The sequence below is a fragment of the Ceratotherium simum genome, chromosome 25 (assembly GCF_057802395.1).
Source record: "Ceratotherium simum simum isolate JZ-2026a chromosome 25, ASM5780239v1, whole genome shotgun sequence".
NCBI classification, from domain to species: Eukaryota; Metazoa; Chordata; class Mammalia; order Perissodactyla; family Rhinocerotidae; genus Ceratotherium; species Ceratotherium simum.
The window spans coordinates 40,542,705-40,555,150 of NC_141924.1; the positions used below are offsets into that span (position 1 = coordinate 40,542,705).

The following is a 12,446-nucleotide window of genomic DNA, read 5'->3' on the forward strand; positions in this document are numbered from 1 at the left end:
GTGTGCATTAAAAAGAAGAAAAAAACACCTGTCCTTATAGAGTTTATAATCTAGTCATGATACATGAATGTGTTTTATCATTTAATTCTAAATCTCAGGTAGGTCTCAGTTGTAGTAATTTTAGGAATCCCATATCTTTATTGTTGTTTTCAACAGATTAATTTCCCAACGTCATTCAGTTTGTAAGTAAATGCAAATTCTGTTTTTGTACAGTTTTAAGTCATTTACCTAATTGTCCAAAGACAGTATGCTAAATTTATCAGAATACCACTATCCAGTAGCACACTTATAATTCAAATTGATTGCACCAAGTTTTAGTATTTTGAATTGCAAGGATAAATCTCTGCTTTTTCAAACATCAGTAAATAGTCTGCCTTGAAATAATGTTTCTTCTAACTAAAACTTATAGTGAATTGTCTTCATATTTACCAAATAGTTGTATATATGGTATTAGGATTAATGTAGAGAATGTAGAGCTGGAATCATATAACTTAAAAGCTGGAGGGGGATTATCTAGTTTAGTGACTTTCAGTTGTTTTTTTTTTTTTAAGCTCTAAAACCTTGCCCTCAAAGAAAATGTCATAGAGAACTCTAACATATAAATTGAACCGGATCAACTCTACATGCCCCAGATCTCCTTTTCTGTATGCCTTGGTTCTGTCAGCTGCCCAGTTTAATGCCCCAACATGTTAAATATCACACAAGGTGGTAGGAGTACATCCAGAACTTGTACCTGGATCTTTCTGATGCCTAGTTTGACACTAGGTTGCAGTCCGGCTCTGTGAACCTCATATTGCCTGCATATGTATTTTGTAAATTTAGCCCTCAATTTTAGGGAGAAGAGGATTTGTTTTTAACTAAAAAGTTAAGTTATTTGTAATGATTAAAAATTGGAAGATTCACATTTAAATAATTCTGATTTCTAGCTTTTCTTGAAAAACTGAAATATCTGGCAAGAGTTAGTCCATATTACCACGACAACAACAATGAGAAAGAGTTAAGTAGTGGATGCCTCCTTTAGGTGGGGCATAGTCCATCTAAAGTTTTCAGAACTTGCCCTCTTTTCCAAGTTAATTGCTTGTATGAACTATCTTTGAATGTGTATTTTTTGAAATGTTTTTATCACCTTCAGAATATGTTTAAGTGTTTAAAAACTCACGTACTATTTTCCTTTTTGTTTCCTTAAGGATCTAGATGACATAGAAGATGAAAATGAACAACTAAAGCAGGAGAATAAAACTCTTTTGAAAGTTGTTGGGCAACTAACAAGGTAGAAGCTTCAAGGCTCAGTGTGGAAAAAAATTTTAAAACTACTGATTGAATGTTATGGTTAATGCTAGGACAATATTCCTATGCTGCAATACATTAAACTAACTAAATATTGTATATTTATTTCTTGAAAACAGTGGATGTTTATTTGCAAAATATTTCTTTTTCATTATTAGTTTCAAAATGTCAACCTTTTATTTCACGAATAAGTAACATCTTTCAGTTATTAAAATGATAGGTTATGCCTCTTTTGGTTTTGTGTGGTATTCAAATAATATGTGGTTTAAAGTCACAACCATTTGAATATATTTTATCTGTGGTAGTGCATTTTTCTCCCTAAAGTAATATACATAGTCTTTGTTTACATGAATTTAAATACTTTTGGGGAGTTACCTGCAAATGCCTTATTACTGATGTGTGCAACCTTTTATGTGTTGGTGATTTAGTCATAAAGGTCTTTGTCTACTGTCATTTGTTCTTGCAATTTATTCTGAGCAATTTAGAGTAATATAGAGGCACACTATTTTATATAAGTCATCTTTAAAAAGGAAAACTATTATAAAAAGTCACTTAATATCATGTACTAGTTGGCTAAATATAGAATTTAAAAGAATACTTGAATTGTGCTATAGTAAATTAAAATGTACTATTTTGTATTTGAATATTGAAAAAAATTTTAAATCATTTTAACTTCTGAAAAATATACAATTGTAATTTTAATGTAGAATTTCTTTTGTGGGTACTACCTTTTTTATTATTCCAAGGTTTATAAGTGAACACGGGATATTTAAAAGTTGTTTTATTCATCAAGCCTGGAGAATGTGTACAATTTCAGTGTATAAGAAAAAAATCCATTTTTTAATTATATGCATTAAAATCAAAACCAAAATATTTATACATACTTAAAACATTTATACTTAACATTAACAAAACAGTACATAAACAAAAATAGTACTAAATACCTAATTTCTAACTTTGAGAATAACACTGTGACACAGTTGTTCTCACGTGAGAGAATTATTCCCCTACCTCAAATTTAAGGGATTTTTTCCCTAACATTGGATTTTTGAAGACAGAGTTATTTTGAAGACTTATACAAATTTTCTCTTCTATTAAATATCGTTAGTGTTTAGAATTGTTTTATATTACATTTTCATATTGAGTAAGGAAACCCCCTCCTTTAAAATACATTAACATTAAGAAATGTCTGCGTGAGAGTTGAGTCTCAGACAGTATATACTGATACCCTTTTATCCGATTAATGTACATAAGTGACTTGAACACAGTAAAATCCATTTTGGGTACCCTGCTGACTCTTTTTTCCTTCACTTGCCAAGCCCCTTCATTATTCACTAATAGAAAAATAGGGAAGGAGAGACAGTTGGAAAAACTGTAGAGTAAATGATAAATATCAGAGGTTGAATTCTAAAACTTTGTGCAGTTGCCTAGATTGGCTCCCCACCTTCCCACTTCAGAAGTTTCAATCTTGGCTGATCAGAATCACTTGAGTTGCTTAAAAAGAATTCCCTGGCTGTAGCTTCTAGATAAGTTTAGGTTGAGACCCTAGACAGAATTTCTTTTTTGTTGAGGTCATAATAGTTTATAACATTGTGAGATTCCAGTTGTACATTATTATTTGTCAGTCACCATATAAATGCGCCCCTTCACCCCTTGTGCCCACCCCCCCAACCCCTTGCCCCCTGGTAACCACCAAACTGTTCTCTCTGTTAGAATTTTTAAAGCTCATTGTCTGATGATTCTGATCATAACTTAGGTTTGGAAACAGCTGCTGTTGCCTCTTTCCTCCTGTATCTTCCATTGGAGACCCTGCAATTAACATAATAATAGCTACCAGCATTTTTTTCCCTTTTAGTTTATTAATAATTTACCTGGTCTTCAGGGAAGTTTTCATATGTCCGTATATATATTTACCAAAAAGTTCAATGTTAGATTACTGAACTTGATATAGTTGCAGAATTACTACATAAAGACATCCTTTTTGGACATTATTACCCAGCATGGGGACACCGATGTGCTGCCCACATGTCAGATGGTATGCCAGGCTCGTCACCACCTCTAGCAGTGAAGCGCTTGTCTCCCTTTAGTTACCCTCAGGTATTGGGCCAAAATCATCAGTATTGCCTAGTTTCCCATCCACACTTTGGATGTTGTGAAAATGCTGTCAGTATCCAGCCTTAAAATATATTAGTATATTGGTTTTTCAGTAAAAGAAGTATTTTGAATTTTCTGTTTAATCCATATGTAAGTGAAAGAATATTTCATTTCTCCTTTTAAAATTATACCAATTATTAATGCTTTTAAAGACTGAAGTGTTTTTAAAATTTTCTTTTTCTTCAGTTTATTGGGAACTTTTCCCATAATGACCTTTTACATAATGGTACCTAGTGCAAATACAGGAGCCTGACAGCTTAAGCAGAACAATTCACATGCATTCCTTCTTCCTGTCCTTAAAATGTATATTTATATCACATTTAGATTTGTACACTGACGAAGTAGGATCTGCTACACTTTCCCTTTAAAATTTATAAAAGGCATTGAGATTTTAAAAAGGTAACGTAAGTACATGTGCACTACCTTAAAAACTTGGCTATTGTCAACAAAGTGCTAGTATTTGTGGAATTATTAGTCTGATTTGAAATAATATTTCTTATATCTTCTGGGAATTTGTGGTATAATAAAGCATATCCAAAGTTGTAATGTGTTTATGATATTATTTTCAAAATAATGTTTATTATCTTTAAAATGAACATGACTTGCCTCCCTGATTTCTGACATGCATTAACTTGAGAATTACTGAAGTAAGCTCTATTTCATTTTTCTAGAATTGTTATTTTATTGCACTACATTAACTTTAGAAAGAGGAAGGCTTTAGGGTGTGTATTTCTAGGTAGTTTACTAAATAGAGTAGATTAGCATTGTCACACTTGCTCAAGTACTTTAAAGCATAGAAAATTAAGTATCGGGGCAGATACATGAAGCAATATATATATTTTTTAGTAACTTTTTAATTGTGGTAGAAGCAATGTATTCTTTTTTGTGTGTGTGAGGAAGATCAGCCCTGAGCTAACATCCATGCCAATCCTCCTCTTTTTTTGCTGAGGAGGACTGGACCTGGGCTAACATCTGTGCCTGTCTTCCTCCATTTTATATGGGACGCTGCCACAGCATGGCTTGACAAGCGGTGCCTCGGTGTGTGCCCGGGATCCGAACCCCGGGCCACCAGCAGTGGAGTGCATGCACTTAACTGCTACGCCATGGGGCCGGCCCGAAGCAATGTATTCTTAAGGTGGAAAACCTACCTCAATTACATGTGGTTTATGTTTTCTGGATTAATCTGGATTTTTATAATTAGAAACTAAAATGCAAGATTTTGAGTCCACTAATATTTTGTTGAAAATAATGCAAGTTAATGTAATAGACACGTCCGTGTGTTCAACACCATAAGACAAAATAGGAAAGACCCTGGATTTTATAATTGATCTCATGTTCTAGACAATATTCATAGGTACAGTGATAGTCATCTTTTATCTTTTTTCTAGTTCTTTGATCTTGTGTTCAGTGCATAGTAAGTTCCATGCAATTTTGGCACCTTTTTAATAACTATTCATGATTTTGTTAATAACCTGTTACAAGATTCAGTTATATATTTTCATTTTGTAAAATAATATAAGAAGCCAAACACACCAGCTTTTCATTGGGGGGAATATATGAAGTGAGAAAAAACTAGCATTCAGGAATCAGAACTTTAAAATAACATGTTAATGTCAGTGCTAAACATTATCTTATTGTATCTGAACCATTCCTAATATGTAACAGTAAACTTCTTTTGCATTGGAACTGTATTCTCATAAATAAGGACAACTCATTAATTAGGATTGTAACTTATGTTACTTATCTGAGAACTAGTGACCCTTTTGTTCCATTAAGCTGAAAGCATAATACTAGTGGACAAGGAACATTTTCTCATCAGGTGCATCAGCAAAGGCCCTTCCCCCCCTGCTGTTAAGTTTCTCCTTGATGTGTAGAAGTTGGTTGTTTGATTCTCAGTGTAAAGACTTGAACCATTACCCAAGAAAACCTGAGCCCATGTTGTTTTTTTATTTTACTTAGCTAGAATTTCATAGCGTGTTAAAGTCATATCCCGATCCCCCACACAAAATAATTACGTGTGAGTATGTGAGAGGCATATGGATGAGAAGGTTACATTAAATTGTCATACCTGTTCTTTCAGCAGGTATTTATTAGTCAACTGGGTATACAGTTATAGGTATTACAGAAGTTTTAAAAAAATGGACGTGGACCAGCCCTTCCATCTAGCAGTGTACAATCTGTGTAGTGTGTGTCGGTAGCACGAAGTGCAGTCTCAACTAGCATTAGCTGGTCTGATCAGAATAGTTCATTCAAGAGTATTTTTTTGTATTAATTATCCAGCCATTGTCTCTTAGGTCTAGTTAATAGGTACTGTTTAATTTGCTGCAGCATTTACTGAATGGTAGAGTGATAGACCTGATGCGTATTGGGAAGTATCTTACCATATTTCTTTTAGATAATTATGCATTATGAAAAGAACATTTTTAAGGAATTTGTAGCAGTAATGAAGTAAACAGAATTCAGTGTATGTCAGATACACCAAACTGTTGATGGAATGCAAATATGATTTTCGGTTAGTTTTTCTGTGCACAGTATTGATTACTGGTTTGTTTTAGGTGTTTAAGTCTACTGAACAGGTCAACCAGTGGCCATCTCTTTGGTGATAATGGAATGTTAGTGGTGATCACTTGGGGGACATTTATTTCCTGCCTGCTTTGTTTTGTTTCCCCCTCTGAATACCTAGTAGGTGTATATTACTTTTTTTGGTGAACTCATTTCTTAAAAGATTTGGTTGTGCTGTTCAGGTTTTTTATTATTATGTTTTTCTTCTAAATTTAAGTATCAGATGGCTGCTGCTACCAGCAAAGACTGTATAAAAGCTAAAATTTACTGTTTTGTTGAAAAATCAGCTAATTCAGGTAATCCAAATATTTGTAGAAAAACGTGGATAATTTTTGATCACGTTAATATTGTGTAGACAGCTTTCATAATTCCCATTGCATAGGTTTTCGTTGTGGAGTAGTCAACTTGATATAGATTTACTTTTAATATGCTTTGCATGTAAAATAATAAATAATCAATAAAAAAAGTAAATTTTCATTTATTTTTCAGCACTGGTTAATTATTTTTTCCTTCCTGTACTATCAGTAAAATGATGACCATGAGTTCTACTTTTGTATTAAAAGATAATGCTAATATTCTAATTAACTTATGTGCCTCTTACTGAAACAGTATGCAATACTTTAAAATCTTTATTTAGCACATTAATTTTAGAAGGAATAATGTTTTAAAAAACAGAAATATAGTGTTGATAAGATCTAAATACATTAGTGGTGGGTTTCTTGAAAAAGTGAGGAAGTGTATACATGTTTAACCTGACTGAAAATTTTAATTGTCTTTGTGTTTTAAAACTATACAAATAATTTCTTAATTCAAAAGTGGAACTGTTATCCACTAAATATGATGATGTCCAAAGAATTTCAGGTCCTTCATAGTTTGAAAAAGATAAGTAGGGGCCTGGGAATGTAAAAGTCCAGTCTTTGTTTTTTTAGTGAATGGTTTACATAACCCTTTGCCTAATGTGTCATTTGTCATACACCTGCACAAGCTAATCAGTCTTCTTTACCTCTAGAACTCCAGATTAATCTTCTCAGTGATGTCATCTCTGTGTAACAAGTGAACAAGCATCCTTCAGTCAGTGTTTAGATAATGTCTCAAGTCCTTATATAGGAACATACTCCATTAGCAAGCCTATTGAAAAAATTTGCAAGGTCTCCTAGTCTTAATTAGGACGAGCCCTTTATCTTAGACTTCATCAAATCCCTATTTTTTCCTTCTAGATTCACATTGTGCATGCACACAGTTCTGTCAGTAGCTGTAAACTGCCCACATACTTTATCTCATGCCTCTAGTTTCTCTTTTCACCTCTACCAGGGGTTACATTTTATCTCCTGTCAGCTTCTTGGAAAGAATTATGTAATGTTGGACCTTCATGTTTACCATGGACTAATTATAATGTCCTTTACAATCCATTTGTTTTGTTTTGATGTCTATCCAGATACAATTGAAAAGGAAACCAGAATGCAAAACTTCCCTCTTAATCCTGGACCAAATACACAGTTTTACTCGCACTTTCAAAAAACTTCTGTGACTGAATAAAGATGCTTTCAATAAAGGAGGAAGCTTTCTACTTGGTGTCAGATTGTTGAGCAATGAAAAAAAATTAATATGAACCAGTTAGGAGAGGTAGATTGGACTTTGACTTTATACATGTGAAAGAAAAATAAGAGTTTGACTGTTGTGGGTGTTTTTCACGTTACAGAGTATAAAATTATTCATTATAAATTATAGTCTTAATCCACATATGCTCAGTTGCTATCTTGCTTTAGATATACTATGGGGCATGAAATTCACAATCTTTTTATTGTGTTATAGGCTTTTCTCCAGAGAAATACTTGGATTTCTTTAAAATATGAACTATTCACTGTGGTTAAACAAAGGTAGATGATGTCACCAGTGGTCATTTTATCTTTATGGAAGCAAATTATTAAGAAAAATTAGTAGAAAAGTTAATAGAAAGGTATCATTTCTTTTATTGTTATTGTAGTGCAGAAGTGTAAACAGAGCTATCAGTCACAGGCATAAAAAATCCCATTCGAAGACCCTGCAAATTGCTTTTGGTAAGAATCCATTCATTTGATGTACTGTTAAGAAAAGTTGGAAAATTATTAGCCTTCCATGGCAGAGTGAAGTTTCACTTATATGGATGGTTCAGGACAATAAACAGCATCACTAATTGATAAAGTAAAATTATGCCAGTAATTTTCCTATTAACTGTATTCTTTACTATTTAAAATAAATCAGTGAGTCAGTGGAAATTGGAATGGGATGAAGAAATGGACACTTCGGAAATGTTAATTGATGATCATAGGTGGCCTTACGGTGCCTCTTGTTTCTTGTAACTCTTTTAAGATCTAGTTACCTTAGGAGGTTCAGCTAGCTGTAGCAACTCAGTTAACAATTTGAGCATAACTAACTCTGATTTAGTATAGCATAAAAACTTTCAATAATTAGTAATTCAGTAGCCGTATGTGCCAGGCATTATGTTAAGTGCTTTTAAAGATTTTATTTATTTTATTTTTTCCCCCCAAAGCCCCAGTAGATAGTTGTATGTCATAGCTGCACATCCTTCTAGTTGCTGTATGTGGGACTCGGCCTCAGGATGGACGGAGAAGTGGTGCCTCGATGCACACCCGGGATCCGAACCCGGGCCACCAGCATCGCAGCGCGCGCACTTAACCACCAAGCCACAGGGCTGGCCCTAAGTGCTTTTAAATACTGTTTTTATTTGGTTCTTTAAAACTTGTGCAAGGTACGGATGGGGAGGGTAGTTTGCCCAAGGTCACAAAACAATGCTTTGTGCCTTATGCTATGACATATTCACTTTATGACATAATCATTGACCTATTAAATATTTTGCTATTGGTTCTCACAGTGTGGGCCCCACACTAGTAGCATTGGCTTCACTTAGAAACCTGTTAGAGGGCTGGCCCCGTGGCTTAGTGGTTAAGTGCGCACGCTCTGCTACTGGCGGCCCGGGTTCGGATCCCGGGTTCGCACCGATGCACCGCTTATCCGGCCATGCTGAGGCCGCGTCCCACATACAGCAACTAGAAGGATGTGCAACTATGACATACAACTATCTACTGGGGCTTTGGGGAAAAAGAGGAGGAGGATTGGCAATAGATGTTAGTTCAGAGCCGGTCTTCCTCAGCAAAAAGAGGAGGATTAGTACGGATGTTAGCTCAGGGCTGATCTTCCTCACACATACACAAAAAAAGAAACCTGTTAGAAATACAAATTCTTGGGCCCCACCCTACACCTGAATGAAGTGAGGCCCAGCAATCTGTGTTTTAGCAAGCCCTTCACTTGATTCTGATGCAAGTCAAAGCTTGCAAATTTGCATTATGCGTTTCTGTTTTGAAGCAAAGATCTTGTTCCTGCTTTTTGGACATTGTATAAATAATTAACATGAACTTGTAAGGAAATAAGTGATCTTTTCATTGTTGCTTACGTTGCAAAAGAGTGTATCAGGAAAAGCCTCAGCATGGACATTGGCAGCTTGACATAACCCCATTAGTTGAGTATTATCTCTGGAACGCAAATGGATTCTTAAGTCCAAGAGACTGTGGAATGAAATCTTTGTTTTTCTGTGTAAAGGTTGATCTCTGTTATTGCCTGAAGGTTTTTTGGTAACAGTAATGCATTTTTGTCAAATTTTAAAACTTGATTGGAACAAATAAATATATGTTTCATCAGAGTTACAGTTTTGTTTTTATTTTTTTTGCATGTATGGACACTGGGGTGGTCCATGGGGAGATTGAATCTTCAAAGTTTCTTGTCTGTGAACTCAGAAAATCAGTAGCATTTTCTAGCTGTTGATCAGTGAGGAGAAATCCAAAATATTGATCCCAATGAGTAAAGAAAAAAATTAAAATCTATGTTTATTGATTTAGATCAGTTTTTTCTTATGAGACTGTTAAATAAGCTACTTTTTTTTTTTTTAAACTTGAGAGCAGTTTTGGATTACAGAATTATTGTGAAGATAGTACAGAGTACTTGAATACCCCACACCCAGTTTCCTGTTGTTAATGTCTTACATTAAGTGTGGTGCATGGTGCATTTGTGACAACTAATGAACCAGTATTAATACATCATTATTTGCTGAAATCCATACTTGATTCAGATTTTTCCCTAATGTCCTTTTTCTACTCCAGGATCCAATAAGATACCACATTACATTTAGTTGTCCTGTCCCCTACGCTTCTCATAGTTGTGAGGGTTTCTTAGACTCTCCTTGTTTTTGATGACCTTGACAGTTCTGAGGAGTACTGGTCGGGTATTTTTTTGCTTCTTACTGTGGACATTTTCAGATATACACGAAGGTAAAGAAATTAATTATCCATATCTTGCCAATCTTATCCCCCATTTCTTTTTTTGCTGGGGTATTTTAAAGTTAAATTTCAATCATCCTGTCATTTCACCTGTATATACTTGAGTTTGTTATCTCTCATGGATAAGGACTCAAAAAAATAACCACAATATTATCATACTTAGCAAATTTAATGTTAACTTCTTAATATCTGTTTAGTTTGCGTTCTCCTGAGAGGCAGGCTTGAAGGAGATTTATTGGTGGAAAACACCTGTGAGGAAAAGGGCAGGAGCTGGGGGGGTGGGAGACCTCAGTACAGGTGCAGCTGCTGTGAAGAGGAGAGGGGAGGAGGAGGGCTGAGCAGGAGGTCTTAGTCCACCGTGCAGTTTGAAGGAGGTTTTAGCAAGGCTGTGAAAGTCCTCACGCAGGCCACGTCTTGCAGGAATGGGCTTGCCGTTGTGTTCCTGCTACGCTGCTTTGTCGGCAGGGAGCAGCCAGTAGGAAGCAGGGCTCAGCAGAACACCCTGGCGGATTCAGACCACAGCAGCCAGAACTGTCAGTTAATTACCCTTCCACGGTAGGAGGCTGGAGAGGCCTAGATTCATGGCTGCCACATCCCGTAATACTTTGTGTTCAAATTTCCCCAGATACCTCAAAAAATGTCCTTTACTGTTTATTCAAATAAAGATCCAAATGAAAGTAATCCATTGCATTTGGTTAGTATGTCTCTTACGTCTTTTCTAACCTATAAATTACACACACCCCCAATTTTTATGCCGTTTTTCAAATTGAAGAAATTAGATAATTCAGTCTGTAGAATTGTTCACATTCTGGATTTGATTGATTGCATCTTTATGATGCTGTTTAACTTGTCCCAGTATTCCTCTATTTTCTGTAAATTGTTAATTAGATGTAGAGACTTTATTAGATTTAATATATATACCTTTTTTAATATATATACCTTTTGGACAGTAATTCATAAGTGGTGTATACTTTCTATTGAATCACATTAGAAGATACATAATATCTGGTTGTCTGACTTTTAATGATGTTAAGATTGATTAACAGCCTCATATGCTATTAGCTTGATTGCTCTATTTTAAAGTTCCCCATCAACGTTTTGTATAATGGTTTTAGCAAGCATTGAAAAGTATTGCCCAGATTCATTATATCATTAGGTATTGATAGTTTTCTAAATCTATCATTCTATTTACACTAGTAATTGGAATTCTTTAAAGAGAAACTGTTCTTCATCAATTACTCAGTTTTCCCTTATTTACCAATTTTACAATAATGGGCTAGAGCTGGAGCAACTTCCAGAGGTAAGTCATGTTTGTTTTATATATTTAATGTGGTTTAATGCATTGCAGTCATTTTTTTATTATTATTATTTTTTATTTTTTCCCCCAAAGCCCCAGTAGATAGTTGTATGTCATAGCTGTACATCCTTCTAGTTGCTGTATGTGGGATGCGGCCTCAGCATGGCCGGAGAAGCGGTGCGTCGGTGTGCATCCGGGATCTGAACCCAGGCCGCCAGCATCGGAGCTCGCGCACTTAACCACTAAGCCACAGGGCCGGCCCTATTGCAGTCATTTTTTATGTCCAAATTGTCTCGTGTTTGGCCAGTGGGACCCCGTTTCAAATTGGCTCCTTTGTCCTTTTGGTCATTGACAAGATTCCTGGTTTCTGACATAAGGTGTTGCAGTCTGGTCTTGTACCTTTCCTTTTCAGGACCTGGAATCAACAGCTACCTTTCTTTGTAGAAAATTAAAGCCTTGATAACCATCTAAGTTATCAGATGATATAAAAACCGGGGGGGGGGGGAGCCGGCCCCGTGGCTTAGCGGTTAAGTGCGCGTGCTCCGCTGCTGGCGGCCCAGGTTCAGATCCCAGGCGCGCACCGAGGCACCGCTTCTCCGGCCATGCTGAGGCTGAGTCCCACATACAGCAACTAGAAGGCTGTGCCACTATGACATACAACCATCTACTGGGGCTTTGGGGGAAAAAAAAAAACAAACTAGGGGGCATTTATAGAGCTTTTATTAACTGTAAAAACCATAGGGACATTGAAACATTTTACACCTCGTACTTTTACTGGAAAATTTTAAGAAGACAGAAATCTTCTTTTGTTGCCA

The 12,446-nt window shown here is 35.5% G+C and overlaps 1 protein-coding gene across 1 annotated transcript in view; it reads left to right on the plus strand.

Annotated features, from left to right (window-relative positions):
• The window catches only part of PAWR (pro-apoptotic WT1 regulator), a 111,163-nt gene extending 101,463 nt beyond the window's left edge, over positions 1 to 9,700 (plus strand). Inside the window, exon 6 of the mRNA XM_087449144.1 lies at positions 1,188 to 9,700. Within this exon, the coding sequence (XP_087305270.1) occupies positions 1,188 to 1,274 (87 nt within the window). The 3' untranslated portion in view covers positions 1,275 to 9,700. The remainder of the gene's footprint in view (positions 1 to 1,187) is intronic.
• Positions 9,701 to 12,446: the final 2,746 nt, after the last annotated feature.